General features: G+C 43.8%; 1 protein-coding gene across 3 annotated transcripts in view; it reads right to left on the reverse strand.

The window, feature by feature from the left end:
- The window catches only part of ABCC12 (ATP binding cassette subfamily C member 12), a 907,115-nt gene that overhangs the window by 179,539 nt on the left and 709,840 nt on the right, over nt 1-17,736 (reverse strand). For all 3 annotated transcript variants that reach the window (XM_085640128.1, XM_085640130.1, XM_085640129.1), the window contains one exon: nt 14,877-15,066. In XM_085640128.1, the coding sequence (XP_085496254.1) occupies nt 14,877-15,066 (190 nt within the window). The remainder of the gene's footprint in view (nt 1-14,876; nt 15,067-17,736) is intronic.

Here is a 17,736-nt window from a genome sequence, read left to right on the forward strand (position 1 = left end):
TGATTTGTCTTAGGGAATGATATGGAGGGATACTTTCTATGGAACATTATACCCAATATTAAAACACAGGGCATAGGATTTTTACCAGTAAATAAGTGGCACAACTATAATCATAGTTTACATTTTTAAGACGTTGGTGAGGAGTACAGATTCTAATAATATAACATATGATCTATATAATCTACTGCTGTACAGTCCCAACATGTGGACCGGAAGATGCTATCAAGGTTCTGAGAATTATGTTTTATTCCATAAGGCTATGCCACATGATATGAGGTTCCCGAACATCAGCAATTAAACATTAGCAACTATTAGGTGCCATTGCAGGATTTTATATACATTACTGTAACTAAATCCTGCTAGTGATTTTAGTACTTTAGAGGATTCCTGGTGTAAGTCTTTTACATACCCAATACAGAGATATGTTTTGATACTGGTCCTTCCTACACGCCAGCACACTGGAAAGTGGTAATGTATTACTCTCTTCTCTGATCTAAGTGCATTTAATGATAACACAATTAAAATAATATACCACTTTCTTATGTTGCATCCCATTTATAATGAACACTGAAGATGATGGCTCTTTTCCATAATTACATATTTCAATGTACAGACTGGTTGGGATATACAGGATTTTCATTTTCTCCACTGATGTGATATGATAAGTCACTTTTGTGATGAAACATCATATAGATCTTGCTTGGACTTGTCACAGACTTCAACTTTAATCTTACTGTTATCTTGTATATTTAAGCAACACCCTGATATACTTAGCAGGTGCTGATACGTTTAGTCATGTCTACTTTGATAATGTTCAGATTCAAATTCATTCATTTAAATTTAGATATAACTTTAAAAAAAATCCATTATTATTTACATATCACATTATTCCTGTAGTTTCTTCAGCAATATTATGTGGTATTGTTTGTGAAATGTTTGAATGCTGATTGAATATTTTGACGTATCACAGATCACTTCTGAAGAAACCTTGTAACAGTATTTGTCAAGGTAGTGCTTTTATGTTGATGCTCAAATTAAATGCATAATTGCACATAATCACACTGAAGTCTAACCGATCGTTAGAGTTCAAATAAACAAGTTGGGAAGAGGAGGATGAGGATTTCTCAGTGAGTAATCTTGGTGATGGTATACAGACTTTGTGGCACGTCATTCCTGTCGAAGGGCATTTTGCCACCTGCACTGAGGCACCTAATTAAACAGTGCTACAAGTGTAGGTGGCAAAATGCCTGTGGGCAATGTGGAAGGAAAGCAGGGGCACAGAAGAGCCCCCTCGTAAAAAAAAAAAAAGCGTCAATCACCTCAGGGCAAATACAGCTTTGAGAATGAGTCGGTGATTGCTCCACAGTAAAAGGCCCACAAATCCATTGTGAGTGAGCTTGATGTTGTTTTCACACTGAAGGCAGACCTACAAGAGGATAGTTGACAAATACTTTGAGTAGCGGCAATACGGTGATGGTAATGGATGAGAAAAGAGATAGGGGGTGAAGAGGGTCTTGAGTTTGAAATCAGTGTGCACTGAGATTATGTGTTATGTGGGGAAGCAAGATGGCGGCCTCTTGATCCGGCCGTAGGCGGCTCCCAACAAAGTGGCAACAAGTTTGGATTCTATAGCATGAGCATATTAAACCTCTGCAAAACAGAAAATTTACAGAACCCGGCTGGGCCCTACCTTGGATTCAATCCATAGCGCGACAGGCCGAGTCGGTGATTGCACGTTGCAGGTGGCTGGAAAAGGAGTTTTCCCTGGTTTCAGGACATCGGATCTCAGAGGGCAGAGCAGCGTTGGCCGTGGGGCCAAAATCAGCAGCGAGGGGAAGAGGTGCAACCCACCAGACAGCCCACCAGACAGTCCAACATACGCCAGCCATGGAGTCAGCCTCTGCACCAGCAGGGACAGTTCAATCAGCTCAATCGGGACGCCTGCAGAAGACGACCCGGACAGAGACAAACACGGAGGGGAAGGGGAGGAGCGTAGTCGCGTAGCCCCAGCAACAGCGGACCGGTGTCTCGGTGCTCGAGTTGCTCTAAGGTGCCGGAAGCGGATACATGCCCTTGGCAAGTATGGAGCAGGACTGTGCCTCAGCCTCAGCTCAGGTAGGCGGCCAGAGCAGCATGCAGGCCGGTAATACCACACTGGGCATTGGGGGCAGCCGGGAGAACGAGACATTGGGTGAGACATCGGGCGATATGTCAGGAATTTGCCGCAGTAACTGGGGGGAGAACACTGGGTACCCAAATGCAGTATGTGGAGGAAAAAGGTGACCAAACCCAGGAGCCAGCAGCCGAGGGTAACATGGGAATGAGTACGGAAGAGACGGATAAAAGCAGCAATGGGGGCTCTTCAGGGCTATCCTCCCAGTAACAGTCGCAGGGGCAGGATGTCTCATAAGGTGCCCAAGTTCTGAACAAAGGTGATCCAATCACATAAGATATGGCCAAGGATGGGAACAAAGGCCACACTAGGGAGCATGCTGGACTAACAGGGGAGGCCGAGTCAGCTTTACTATGTTCGGATCTGCATGAGAATTAAAACCACCACAGGGCACGTAGTTCCAAGAAAGTGGGAGATCGTAGTGACCAGGAGCAGAACTCTGAGGCTAACGATTTCTTTTTTTCCCTATCGGATGCCACTTGGTCAGATATGGGATCAGGTTCAGGGTCTAATACAGATTCAAGTGTGACGGAGAGTCTACCAGCCAAACGTGGAGTGGATTTGACAGCGACCACATGGAAGACACACAACAAAATGGGCAGAATAGACAATCAGAGGTACAGGGACCTAAAGTGGGAATATGCCCCGGGTGATCAACTGGTTAGGGACAACAATAAGGTCCCCCTTGAAGGCCAGTCTGTAGTGCCTCCCACCTTGGATACTGTTTTGCAATGCGTGATTGCTCACCGTGAAGAGGCTCGCTTGGAAAGCAGACACTCACAAGCTGCAGCCGGTTAACTGCAGGGGGCAGTGAGGAAATTAGCCAAAACATGCAACCCCATCAGCGACTGGCTGACGGACCTTGAGTCAAGAACAGCTGCCTTCGAGACAGACATCGTAGGCACCAAGGGCCAAGCAGAAGCACATAAGTCACAACTAATCGACATCCAGTGGAAGCTTGAGGACAACGAAAACCATCAGAGACGGAATAATCTGTGGTTCCTAGGAATTCCTGAAGGGAAAGAGGGATCGGATGTCCGAATGTACTTGTCGAGCTGCTGCAAAAGTCCTTTCCAGAACTAGAAGGTTAGAACTGGCCCGATGAAATTCAAAGGGCGCATTGAGTCCCCTTTACTCTTCGGCAACCAGTTAACCCTGATGCCAACCCACGAGCGCTCCTGGTGTATTTTGGAAACTTCCTGCTGCGACAGAACATCTTTGAAAAGGCTAGGCCTGAGACTCAGCGGGTCGGGGATGTCTTTTCATTCTTTACCACACCAGACGTTTGTCATATTACTGTTGAACGTCGAAGGTGCTTGCGCCAAATGATTAAACCTTTCCAGGAGAAAGGGGCACAGGCTTTCCTATTGAACCTGGCCCGCTTGAAAGTAATCTGGGGTGACCGAACCAGATTTTTTACCTCAGAAATCAAGGCTAAAGCGTTTTTTACTTCAGACGGGGTATAATTGTATAACCGTATAATTTAGGTGTTTGTATAGATATTGTCTATATGGTCGAAGGTCCCAGGTGGGTTCCTAGGACCCCTAACGTAAACTGATAGAAACCAGAGGGTAAATTTAAATCTTAAAAAAAAAAAAGAAAAACAGGGGGCGGAGGGGGGGGGGCGCTAAGGAAAATCCGCTAATGTCTTTTTTTAAAACAGAGAGGGATTAGATTCACAAATCTTTACGGTAGGGGTAAGGAATTAGGGGAAACAATTAGGGGAAACAATTCAGAAAAAAAAGAGAGGGGAATTATATGGAGATGTTCACATAACATAAGCTATCATTTTCTTGAGGTTACTGAAGGGGTACAGAGACACCTGATAGGGACACACGGACACGAATAAGCCCCCAGTTGGGAGGGGCGCCGCCATTTATCATCCTCTACAGACTGACATAGGTCTCTCTTTTCTCTGAATGGGGGTGCAGGGATAGGTGGGATGGTTGGGGTTGGGGGAGGCTGGGGAAGGGGGGGAAAGAGTGGGGGTGGGGGGAAGGGGGAGGGGGAGGGATGGAGGGGGGTGGAGGGGGGAGAAAACCCCCCAAAAAGCAGCATGATTTGCATAACCTAAGTAGGGAGACAGGAAAAAGTGTGCATAATTAAAAAATGTATAACAATCAATTTGGATGCTCTATATATAGATTAAACAGGAGTGGTGATAAGGGAAACCCCTGTCTCGTGCCTCTACTAATAAGAACGGGATCCGTCAGGGAGCCATTAATCAGTACTCTTACTTTTGGCGACCTATAGATGGCTTCCAATGCTCGGCAGAAGTTTCGGCCGAGATTTACAGATTTTACCACTGTCTGTAGAAAGACCCAGTTGACCCGGTCGAAAGATTTAGTGGCATCTAAAGCTATTACCACAAGTGGAAGCTCATAAGCGGTTGCTAGATCTATCGAGCCTATTAGTGAGTAAGTCAACTCCTTCACAGACCTACCGCGTATGAACCCTTTTTGATCTGTATGGACCATCCCCGCCATGCGTCCATTTAACCTATCAGCCAATATCTTCACAAAGATCTTGTAATCACAGTTTAGCAGAGATATTGGCCGATACGAATCACAATTTATTGGACATTTGCCTGGCTTCAGAATTAGGGAGATAATTGTGTTGTTCCATGTGGCCGGCATTTCGGCCCCATTTATAAAGAAATCATTAAAAAGTTCTACAAAGATAGGTTTTAGTGTACTAGCCAGTGCTTTATAGACCTCAAGGGGCAAACCGTCGGGACCAGGAGCTTTTCCTTTCTTCCCTTGTCTTAGTGCAAGCTCTACTTCCCCCTCCCCAATCTCCCGATTCAAATGCCTGCTCTTATCAGCTGTAAGGATGTTACTTGAGCCCTATCCTAACCATGCTTTGACCTCATCTTGGGTAGGTTTTAGATCTTCTTGATACACCCTGCTGTAGTAGCTATGAAAAGCAAGCTCAATCTACTTATTGTCGCAAATAAGGACAACTGTGTGTTCGCATTTTAACCTGGTCAATCCTGTTTTTCACCTGATCTTTTTTGACCTTCCAGACCAGCAGCTTACTACAGCCTTCACTTTATTCGAAATGGGCCAGTCAACTGGCCTCCCATTTTCTTCTCACCCTTTCGTGTAGAATTACTGCCAAATTGGATTTTGTTGCCTGCACTTCTTGTGACAGAGTTTCCCGGGCTTCTTCATCTATCATAGGGTCAGTCTGATCTTTCTCTAAGGCCCGAACCTGTTCCTGGACTGTTGACACCTCTTTATGCTAGCTACACCTTTTTTCAGCAGCCAATGTCCCTAATCTTCCCCTCAAAAAAGCTCTATAAGCGTCCCAAATAATTCCATTTGCTGCTGACCCCCAATTAAAATGAAAAAACTCTTCTGTCTCTCTGGTCAGTGCTGCTATACCTTCTTCCTGCAAAATTGTGCAATCTAGAGTCCATCTAGATTGGGAGGCTGTCTCATATGATTTTAGGTGTAAAATCACTGCAGAGTGGTCCGACAGATGAACTCCCACATGCTCAACCTTCTGAACCCAATGTGCCAGATTACTGTCAATAAGGAAGTGATCTATCCTGGACTGGTGTCTGTATTTTTGCCCCGCCTTCTGTCTCCAGATATCACAGAGCCCCAGCTGGGCCATTATTTGCTTAATAAGCGTTGACATTTTTGGATTTACACATGCTCTGCTACGTGAAGTTCTAGCCAGGGTATGGTCCAAAACAGCGTTGAAGTCTCCAGCCATGATAATTGGATCAGGAGAATCTACTAATTCCACTAATAGATCACCTAAAGGAGAGACGTCATCCTGGTTTGGGCCATAATATCCCACTATAGTGAACGCGTGACCCAAGACCTTAGCCTTAACAACTAACCACCTTCCAGCTTTGTCAGAGATCTGGGCCCCGAAAACCACTTGTGACCCTTTCTTTGCTAGGATCGCCACCCCTTTTGTTACGGCCGTTTGAGATGTACAAACTACTTGGGAGATCCAATTTTGGGACTTGAAAAGATCCAGGCCCTCCTCCTCCGATAGGTGCGTCTCCTGCACAATAATAATCTGGGCTGAACAGTCTTTTAAATATTGTAAAATGTTGTCCCGTCTCCCTCGTACCCTGAGGCCGTTAACATTCCACTAAAGGATTTTTGTTACATCCCCTCTTATCTCACCCATCTTTCTTGGAAATTAAAAACCCAACACCAAGGCACAGGAAACCTGGTTATTACTGGAAACACTTTAGAGGCCATAGAGGATCTTTTTTTTGTATTTTACCCACTGCTCCCCACCCTGTGCTCCCCCGAAATCCCCCTCCCCATGGAAAACCCTCCCCTACTTCTACATGGCCCATAGCCATATGGGTCCCCCCCCAGAACTTACGTGTTAATTAAATAAGTGTAAAGTGTAGAAATGTACCTAAGTGAGTTTGCCCTTAACTTTTTATTAAATTTTAGGAATTCATACCCTTAGGTTAAGGAGAGAATTTGTACGCCCTTTCTTGGATGGTATGATAATATTCAAGAGAGAGGTCTAGCCTCCTGGTTGTGAGCTTTTGATGAAAATGTCCAGCTTATCCACAGAGTGAAAGGTGTGCATCATGTTATTTAACATAACCTTTAAAAAAGCAGGGAATCTTAGCTGTACCGAGGCTCCCAGGCTCTTTAATCTGTCAATCGTTTGCCCCATCTCCCATTGCCTATTAGAGGTGGTAACAGAGACGTCTGATCTAATTTTGTATCTGACACCGTCCACCTCAATTGACTTCATCCCCAGGGCTTTTGACAGAATTTTCTCTTTCAGAGAATAAGTTAAGAAATTAAGTAAAATGTTCCTGACCTGTTTGTATTAAGTCTGAAAGGATCTCTGTAGACACGTTCTATATCTTTTGCTATCTCCTCTTCTGACTCCTCCATCTGAAGCTTGTTCTTAATCAATTTTACAACATATGCTTTGATGTTATCTCCCTCTTTGCCTTCGGGCACTTTCAGAATTTTCAGATTATTTCATCTCTGGCAATTCTCCAGCCTTTCGACTCTATCCATATTCTCTTTTTCTGCAGTCTTCAGCTTGTCAATTTCAGGGCAATTTGCCTGTACCGTTTCCCTAAGCTCTTTGACCTCCTCCTCTAATGTTGTTGTTCTGCAGCTGAGGTTGTCTATCTTCCTTTCCATTACTTCACAGGCCTTTTTTTTTATCTCTAACTGATTGGACTCTGATATCTCAAATCTGTTTTTAATTTCAGCCGATAATACCGCTAACAGTGCTCCGACTGATGAGTCCTCCTTTTCTAGTTGTTTAGGGCCCTGTTTGGGTTTCCAGAAATATGGGCTAAGCTTTCTAGATTTTTAAGAGATTGCTGATTGCCTGTATCAGTGGCGGGATTTGACTGAGGCATTCTTCCTCCATGACCCATCTCACCTAGACCACCTGGGAGGGTTTCAGATGCTAGCTTTCTCACAGCGTCTTTCTCCTGGCCGCTATTTGTGCACGCTATCGTGCTCTCACCCAGAATTAAGATCTTTTAAAATAAGTTTTGAGAGATGGGGTAATTTTTACTGTTTACTTTATGGTCCTGTGACTAGGGGTGGGCGGAATTTGCGGAAGCCACTTTCGCAAATTATCGCGAAAATGTTAAAAATCTCCGCAAACAAGCGGAAATATCGCGAAGATGCGGAAGTTTTTTTCCCGCCCGTTCGCGATATTTTCTGCATGGTTGCGGGTCTCTAACTTACCCCTGCGGTTGCTCGCGGGCGCGGCCATCTTATTTTCAGTTGTCTCGCGGTGCATGATCGCGAGAAGAAAGACGTGATCGCGTGACGCATGACGTCACTGCGGACGCGAACTGTCGCGAGACAGCGCAAATGGCTAAAACAATACAACATCTCATGGAGAACGCGACCGGATCGGGAAACCTTGTCGGCAAACGCGGGGATTCAGGTAAGGCGATCGCGCGCGCGCGAGAATGTATTATTTTACAGCGCGAGCAAGAGCAAAATTATCGCAAAGCTGCGGAATGCGGAAATTTTGACGGAAATGCCAAATTATCGCAAATTCCGCGAACGGAACGGAAATTTTGCCCAGGCCTACCTGTGACCTCTTCCTTAGTGAAGGCTTCTTATATTTTGTTTTAGGGTCAGAGGGTATCAGATTCTTGACTGTGGTATATAAGGTTTCAGAGCATCCTTCTCTCTCGTCTTTCTCTGCCCTCTCCACCTTCTCTCCCTCCTTCCCCTCTTTCTACTTTTCTCCCTTCTCCCCCTTCTGCCTCTTCTCCCATTTTACGGAGATCTACCTAGAGTTCAAGTGTTCAAATGCCTGCTGGCTATCCCCTTTTTCCAGCGTCTTAACTAAGCTTTGGAGCGAATATCTAAAAACCCCCTCTACCGGTGTGTCCCCATATACCACCTTCCTCCTACCTCAATTGGTATCAGCACCGGTGGAGTCAGCTTGAGCGGACGCTGCTTTCACTTCTTTCTCTAACGCCACTCCTGTTTAGCCTATATATAGAGTACCTAGCCAGAAAAATCAGGGAGGATTCAGAAATCATACCTTTCCAATATGAGGGCTGGAGTAGGAAATTGGGTCTTTATGCAGACGACATTCTCATCTACACAACTAACCTACAAAACACCTTAAGGCATATTACAATACTAACAACAGACTTTGGGAAAAAATCGGGCTACGATATAAATAGGAGCAAGACTGAGGTCATGTGTTGGAATTTAGGAGTAGGGGAAGCAGCAAATAGGGAAGCAATGATATATCTGGGAGTCATGATTCCACAAGATATTTCTAAACTAACCAAAATCAACTTTGAGAAGGCTAAAAAAGAGATTTGCAGGCTCTTAAAAATTTGGGCACATCTCCAGCTTACCTTATTAGGTCGGGTTAACCTAATAAAAATGATGATCCTCCCAAAATTAACCTTTTTGTTTGATACTATCCCCCTTCCTTTCGAAAGCGAAGCGCTTAAAAAACTGCAAGGTCAAATCAGCAGTAGCTTTATTTGGTCCAGCAAAGGCCCCAGAATAGCTTGGAAGAAATTAAGAAGGAGGGTGGAGAAAGGGGGCCTACCATTGCCGGACTTGCTATTCTATTTTTGGGCCTTTTTACTAAAAAACACACCCACACTATCAGAGATTGGGAGATTGCTGGGAGTAATGTTGAGGCAGGAGCCAGGTGGTAGTCTGGGCTTAATGTTCAAATATGCTGACCATAAATATTTTGAGAAAGTTAGGCTAAAGATCTTGAGAGGCCTGGCAGAGACCTGGTATAGGGTCAGAAAAGCCTTAAAAATACCATACTACAGCCAAATGGCTCCTATCTTGGACTCACCAGGCTCAACGGTCTGGACAAAAGATGCACTGGCTCGACCAATGAGAGAGGCAGGTCTAACAAGATGGAACCATATTACACAAGATGGCCATTTCATACGCTGGGAAACGTGTAACCATCTATCGGAACAGCAGGTGTCCAGATTTAAATATATGCAAATACAAAGTTGGTTCCAAGATCCAGGCTCGGTGATAGGAAGATCAAACGAATTGGAAGACAGACTTTTGGACGAGGCAGTACTCAAAAAGGAGCTCGCAAAAATATACTGGTTGATGGTGGAATTGGAAGATGGGGCTTTTACACTGCCAACGGAATTGTGGGGAAGATGCTTGCCGGAGTCTTCGCTGGAAAATAAGTGGCAAGTATCAATGTCTATGTTATTTAAAATAGTAAAACCTGCACACCTTCAGAAGAAATCACCTTTTCTCCATTCACAGAGCCTATTGGACGCCGCAGAGGTTGTCAAAGTTTGGGAGAAGAGAAGTAGCTTGCCCTAAGTGCGGTTGTCTAAAAGAGGATGATGTGCATATGTTTGTGGAATGTCCCGAGATCCAGCCATTCTGGACCGATGTGAGTAGGGTTTTGTCCACTATGTTGGATACTGACATTAAGGTAAGCGTTTTGTCGGTTATTTTTGGATGTGCAGATTCCCCCGAAAGAATTACAGATAACAAGGCAAGGTTGCTTTTCTACTCTATGTTGATGGCACGTAGAGAAATTTGTAAACAGTGGATAGCTGTATCACCTCCCAGGTTTTTTGATTGGTTAACCTCTATGAAATATGTTGCCAGATTGGATATGAAGGCCTTTAAAAAGCATAATTTTTGGTCTCCTTTTTTGGTGTGGTGTGAGCAACAAATGTACAACGAAGTCCAATGATTATGCCTTTTCTGCCTCGTCTGGCTATCTGGTCTCCCTTCGCTTCCCATTCTGTGTTTCGGCTCATAGGGGTAAGCAGGGGAGTGATAGCGAGGGAGCGGAAGATGGAAGATGGTGCTTCAAACAAACAAGGGTGGTAAAGGTCGAAGCTAGCGTCTCCTTTTCTTTTCTCTCTCCCTGCTTCCAGCACAAAAGGACATGGTACTCCATTCACAGGTGCAAATGGAATGTTTTTTTTTTTCAGAGGCAAATGAGGACAAAAAAAATAAATATCGATTTGGATGTTTAAAATGTTTTAGTAATGGGGAGGTTAGCTATTTGCTTAATTAATGTTGGGGGACTAAATGATAGGGGAAAGAGAGCTAGGTTGAGTGAGGCACTTAGATTTCTGAGGGCAGATATGATATGCCAACAAGAAACCCACATCCCATGGCAGAAGCAAGGGCTCAACACAGTCCCAGGATACACACAGGTAGCTTGCTCTTCCCAGACTACTACGACTAGAGGGGTCGCAATCCATGTTTCAAATCCGTTGTCCCCAGGATGCTCGAGGAACTGGAGTAAGAGCTAGACTCCTGGCTGGGCCCCCATATTATGTGTGGGGATTTCACAATTCATTTGGATGCAAGTGGCCCCTTCACTAAGGAATATCAGGGGAGAAAGCCACAAGTTTATAAAGCATTAGCTGCTCTGAACTCTAGCCATGGGCTAATCGACATATGGGCCTGTAGGAAGCAAAGGGACTTAGGCTATACCTATTTGTCATGTCCTCATAGGAAGTACTTTAGGCTAGACATTCTTTTTTGCTACCAATGCCCTTGTTGATGGTGCTAAAGATGCTAAAAATACTGTCGGATCACAACCCCTTGATGCTGGAAGTTACGGTTCAGGGGCATCAAAGATGTCTAACCAAGTGGACCTTTAATAGGAAATTACTGGTCACGGAGGGGTTCATTGAGCATATAAGGGGATGGACACAACAGTTTTTTTAAATAAATAGGTTTAGTGCCTCCAGAGAAATAGTGTGGGACATGTTTAAGGCTGGCTTAAGGGGGGAGGTTGCCAGCTTTGTTGGATCACGTAGGAAGAGGCAGCGAGAGGAATTGCTCCGACTAACAGATCAGCTGACGAAGTGTGGGGAGGACCACGCGTGTGGAATCACTCAAAAACAGATGGAGTTACAAACTCAGCTGCAATTGAAGGTCATAAAGATAAAGGCAGAAATTAATGATATTTACAATAAATCAGTGGCGGAAGCATTTCAAACCTATACCAGGGACAACTATGAGTACAGGGAGACCACAGGCAAACATTTAGCACTACGCCTACGACAAAAGGCAGTTACAAATAACATTGTGAGAGCAAAAAGGAAAGTGGGGACCCTGGCAACAGATCCTCAAGATATTCTTAGTGTGTTCACAGAATTTTACAGGGACCTCAGACTGAGGATAAATCATGAGAAACTGCTGGGCTCAGAGATGATATAAATGTTCCTATTTTGCAGGAATAGGAGGCAAATATCTCGCTTAGTGAAGTCACTGATGCACTCCAGGCGAAGGCCGCGGGAAAGCGGCAGGCCCCGATAGGATTCAGATGGAAGTTTATAAAGTACTCCAGCCGGAGCTAACCCCTTTGCTCCTGGATTTGTTCTTGGTCGTACAAAAGAAGGGTCAGCCACCTCAATCCTGGCAAGGCACTGACATAGTCGTATTCTTGAAGAAAGGGAAACCTGCCGAGGACCCAGCTTCATATCGACCCATCTCCCTGATTAATGCCGTTGAGAAACTATATTCTAAGATCATCGCGCTTCGACTTGGCAAAGTTATTGCCTCATTGGTGAGTCCATGGCAACATGGTTTTATTCCAGGGTGAGGCCACGGATCACATACGTTGGGTAATCTCCCTGTTTGACATAGCAAAAATTTCGGAAGAACAGATGGCTTTGATTCTCATCGACGCTCAAAAAGCTTTTGATCGGGTTGAGTGGGAATATTTATGGGACAACTTAAGGTCCAACGGGTTTGGCCGACGAATCCTCATGGCTATAAGAGCTATGTACTCACAGCCATACGCTAGGATCCAATTGATGAGTAAGGAGTCCAAAAGGATTGTGGTAGCTCGAGGGACAAGACAGGGATGCCCTTGCTCATTGATTCTCTTCACATTATATATCGATCTGCTCGTTGGGTCAGTTGTGCAAGACCAGTCAATCAAACCAGTAGTGGTCAGGGTATAAAACCAAGGTCTTGGCATATGCTGATGACATAGCTGTCGTTACCCCCGACCAACTGGGAGCAATTACGAGGATCAAAGTTTTGGCCAAGGAATTCGGTAGGCAGTTGGGATTATGCCTGAACTCCGATAAGACCAGGATTGACTGCACCAAAAGTCTTATCTGTCAGGATCCCCGCAGGACCGAGGTAGTTACCTATCTTGAGATCGGCATTTCGGCAGACGTGGGTTCCATTTGGGCGACGAACTCTGTTCCCCTTATAGACAAAATCAGCAGAGACCTAAAAAGAATGGATACATTACATATGTCTTTAATAGGAAGGTGAAACGTGCTCGAAATGACTATGTTCCTGAAAGTATTATATCTATTTCACTGTATCCCGTTAGAGCCGGAGTCTGCTTTCTTTAAAAAACTGGATGGAATATTCTCCCAATTTATCTGGCATTATCAGAAGGTCAGGCGCTCATTGAAATTCCTGACCCTTCCCCAATCTACTATATTATTATTGGGCCACAATGTTGCAACAAATGGCTATTCTGTTTAATTCGAATATGGGGGCAGAAACATGCTTGGGTGCACAGGAATGCGAAGTCCCTCTCTCAATTTTTGAGCTGGCCATAGGTGGAGCAGCACCAGGGGTTTTACTCTGGCAGTTGGAGGTTAGTTACTATAAAAAACACGGTTTAAGCCTCTTAGATCGGGTTGGAATGTATGGCATAAAGTCTGCATGCTGTTAGAAATTCCCAGGCTCCAGAGATACCTACCCCTGAGGCGATCACCAATTTTTCCGGCCTCTCTCTATGATGGAATTGGTAAACATTAGGAACAGGCCGGTGTTAGCAAAATAGGGGATGTCTTAGAGAAGAATGGTATAATTTATTTTCTAGAGCTACAAGAGTGGTATAAAATCGACCCTAGATCTTACTTTAAGTATGTCCAAATCAGGGAAACCATCAGACTTTCATATCAAATATCACCTCTATAGATAGGACCCCGTTGCTAGAAACCATCCTATACAAAAGCCGCTGAATTAAGGATATATATTGTTTTCTGATAAAAGCCACTCCGGATGATTTAGTAAAAACTGAAACTACCTGAGCAGCCAAATTAGAGAACCAGGACGTTAACCTAAGCAGGTCATTGGCTCTTTCAAAGAAAGTATTTCTTTCCGCCAATCTGAAGGCCCATAACTTCAAAACAGTTTTCAACTTGTATTTTACCCCGGCAAAACTGTTTGGATGGGGCAAAAGGGAAAATGATGATTGCCCAAGATTTGGGCAAGGCCCTGCAGATCTGGTTCATATGTTCTTTGAGTGCAGTAAGCTAAACCTTCTGAAAAAGAGGATTGACATTTTTTAGCATAAGGTGCTACGACAAGATGTGCCTACTTCGCCAACTATGATGCTATTAGGTTTTGATGAGAAAGCACAATTAGAATCGACAGAGGTATATTTTTGTCTTATTTCAATGGCAGTAGCCCAATAGCTGATGGCATCAAAATGGAAGGATGCTGACCCTCCGGCGTATCAAACGTGGTATGCTAGGATGCTCCATATATGTAATTTGGAGTTGGCACTGTACAAATGCAAGGGACAGAGAGTGGGGAAACAGGGCAGGAAATTCTGGGGCCCCTTGATGGAGTAGGTCTGATACATAAATTGCCTATGCTTTCTCTATATTCTTGCTATCATGCAATATGAATGTTTAATTAATGTTGCGCTGGCGTAAATAATTGTCTTCTTTTTACTAGAGGAATTATATGGTTAACTGTACATAGGGTTATTTGTAATGCTTATACCTGTGATTGTGCAGCTTTTTCTTTTTTGTTGTAACCGTTGTCTGGGAAATATAATTTAAAAATGTTTTTAAAAAGAGATTATGTGTTATGTTAAGGTTTATTTTTCGGGTGGCTAAGAATCGGACAATATTTCTCTTTTGACTGTAGTAGAGTTTTTAATATGTGTATACCAGCTCTTTTTGCTTAATGAAAACAAGGGTTGAATTTGTATACCTGATTTGGCACATTTGAGTGGTGGCAATTCAATAAAGGTTGGAATGAGTAGTTGTTTGATGTCATTGAGACAGTGCGGTGGTGGACAACCAGAGGAAGACATAGAAAGTGGTTTAATTTGCATGTACTTCGTCTTGTGAGATTTGTAACATAACTCTATGTTCAATGTGTTTGAATTACATTAGAGCAGACAAAATGAAGAACAAAGCATATAGCTTTTTTAAAACATAAGATACAGTTATGTAATGAAATGAGAGAAAATGTCTCACCAGAGCCAGTCCGCCCAACAATCCCAACTGATTCCTGAGCATTAATAGTCAAGTTTAGCCCTTTTAGGATAACTGGAGTGTTTTCTCGATATTTCATTTGATAATCTTTAAAAGTGATTTTTCCCTTAGTCGGCCAGTCTTTTGGAGCCTGTACAATTTTGACGTGATTGAATGCCTCTGGAACACAGGTCTGTGAAACATACCAGCACAAAAACTCAGCAAAATGTATTAAACAAATAAACCATACTCTGTGGCTTAACATTTTTGCCCTTAGGCATGTAGATAGTGAGATGAAAAAATATGGCAAATACGTAGCATACATTATTTTTATTTAAATTACTTAAAATTATAAAACACGTAGACAATACTACAATTACATTAAGTACGTAACCAACATTAAAAACAACCACTAAAAGTCATCCACATTCATTTTCCCATTAGCTAAATAGCCCCCAGTACAATATCTCTTTGAATCCATGCCTGATCCTCTTATGACTTCTCATTCAATATAAATACAGAACTCTTTCCTGTTGGGTTGATTTTTAAAACCTTGTGGAAATTGGACTTCAAATTATGCTCCTGAAATCATTATATTTTGAGCAAGAATTGAGATCCACAAGCACTGCTAATGATCAAGAGCAGCATAGGTAACCTTCATTTTCAGGTACAAATACAGAACATAGGAAAATAAAATGGCCAGCTGTAATAAATCTTCTTACAACAGTTAAATACATGATAATTAATTTAGTTTACTTTTTCGTAAAGTGTTTGAAAATATAAATGTATATAGGTAACTAAGGGGTCTCTTAGGATTGTGGTCAGATGGCTGCCGCCGGGCCGGCGGTGGCATCTGCCGGGCCGGCAGCGGTCACCCGCCCGCGATCGCAACTCAGAAAACCGCCGGTCCCATTAGCATGGCAGTGATGACCGCGGCAGGGAGACTTCCCGCCCGCCACTTTTCCGCCAGTAGCAGTCCGCACGATGCCTGGCGCGCGGAACTGGACTGCTAAAATGGGGCCGGTGCACGAACTAATAAACAGTAAGACATGGTCTTATGTAGCCACTTGGGGCACTTCGAGGACACGTTAACATAGTTTTTCAAAAACATCCATGAGTTAGACACGCGTTTACATTTTGCCTTTTGATTGATGCAGCACGTTACACCACTCACCAGTTTGATGCGTCCGGTCACATCATGTAAAGAAAACTAAGTAAAAATCAGATTGTTTTTTCTGATTAAGTTTAACAAGTGGTTTCCAAAGGTGGTTTTCCTCCAGTATATTGAGCGATGGCTCTTATAATTTAGTTACAGATTGCCCCCAGATGAAGGCCCGAACGGCTGAAATGCATTGGGACCAGTGAAATGCATGTTGGGATATGTAGTGTCTAAACTACAAATGAGTTTAAATTGAGAAGGAAAGGTATTGAACAAAGAATATATCAATGCCAGTGAAACATTTGGTTTGAATTTATTTATTCATATTTGGAGATTAAACGGATTAACCTCATATACAGGACATACACCAGTGTCCTGGGGACGTACCCCTCATCTGTGGGGATGCAGCTAACCCCCCTACATGTCCCTGTACCAGGTGGCAGGCACTGCACGCAGTGCAGGGATATGTTCGACATGCTTTTTGGACATCGCAGCGATGCTGCTGGCAGCAGCAACTGCCACAATGTTAAATGCCGCGATCGTACCGCCGCGGTCAGATTTCGACTGCGGAGCATACTAATTGGTCTGGCGGTTATGCCGCAGTCCTAGAGGGCGGTGTTTTCCCACTACCATGGCAGTCGGAGTGATTTTCCGACCACCATCCTAATAGACCTCTTAGTGACTAAGGGCCATATGTACAACCCTATTTTGCATGCGCAAACGGGTTTGCGACCCGTTTGCGCATGCAAAATGTCACAGGGCCATGTACAATTCCTAAATAGTGAGTCACAATTTATTTGCGACTCCCTATTTAGCAATTGCGAGTCTCTATTAGGAAGGGGCGTTCCCTTCCTAATAGCGAACCCAAAGCCATGCCTGAATGTTTTGCGACCACAATTGCGGTCGCAAAACACTCGCAAATTACCACCCTCTACAAGAGGGTGGTAATTCACTCGCATTTCAGAATTCATGCTCCCGTTGTCAAGTATAGGATTGCGACCTAACAGGGTTCGGTCGTATTCTACTTGCAGATCTGGAACCAATGACAATAAGTTGTTCGCTTCCAGTTCCTGTCCGATGTCGGGCGGACTCCAGTCTGTCCGACATCGGAATCTGCCCCTTGGTCGTGAATCTCATTAGCCAAATGTTGAATGCCTATGATCAGAAGGTGCTTAATAGAGGACTTGGATTTGTTCCTACCTACAATGGGAATGAATTCCAAATTCATCAAGAACTAACCCAATAATTTCGCAATATGTTTTGGAGGAGAACACTGAAGACAATATGAAAACTGCTCTAATGAACACAAACCTTCAATCCCCCAGCCCAACTGGTCCCTCTAGAGGTGGTAACCTTTGAGAAAGCGGTCCTGAAAGATTTAGAACTTAGAACTAGAATTAAGAAACAATAGTTCTATAATCTCTGTAGGCAAGAACGTTTAGCTGTATATACTTCGAGTATGGAGGGCTCTATCATCATTAAACCGGCGGATAAAGATGGGGCAATGGTTGTCGTGGACAAAACAACATAAAAGGCAGAGTGCCGCACACAACTCAATATGAGGAGTTCATACCGTCCTCTCAAGTGTGACCAATGAAAAGATTATCGACTGCCATGGAGTCTATGGTGGAGGAAGCTAAAGATAATGGCTGGGTGAACTCAAAGGAAGCGGACTTCCTGATAACTAATGACCCGGTCACACCG

Source organism: Triturus cristatus, chromosome 12, assembly GCF_964204655.1.
Source record: "Triturus cristatus chromosome 12, aTriCri1.1, whole genome shotgun sequence".
In the NCBI taxonomy this organism is placed as follows: Eukaryota; Metazoa; Chordata; class Amphibia; order Caudata; family Salamandridae; genus Triturus; species Triturus cristatus.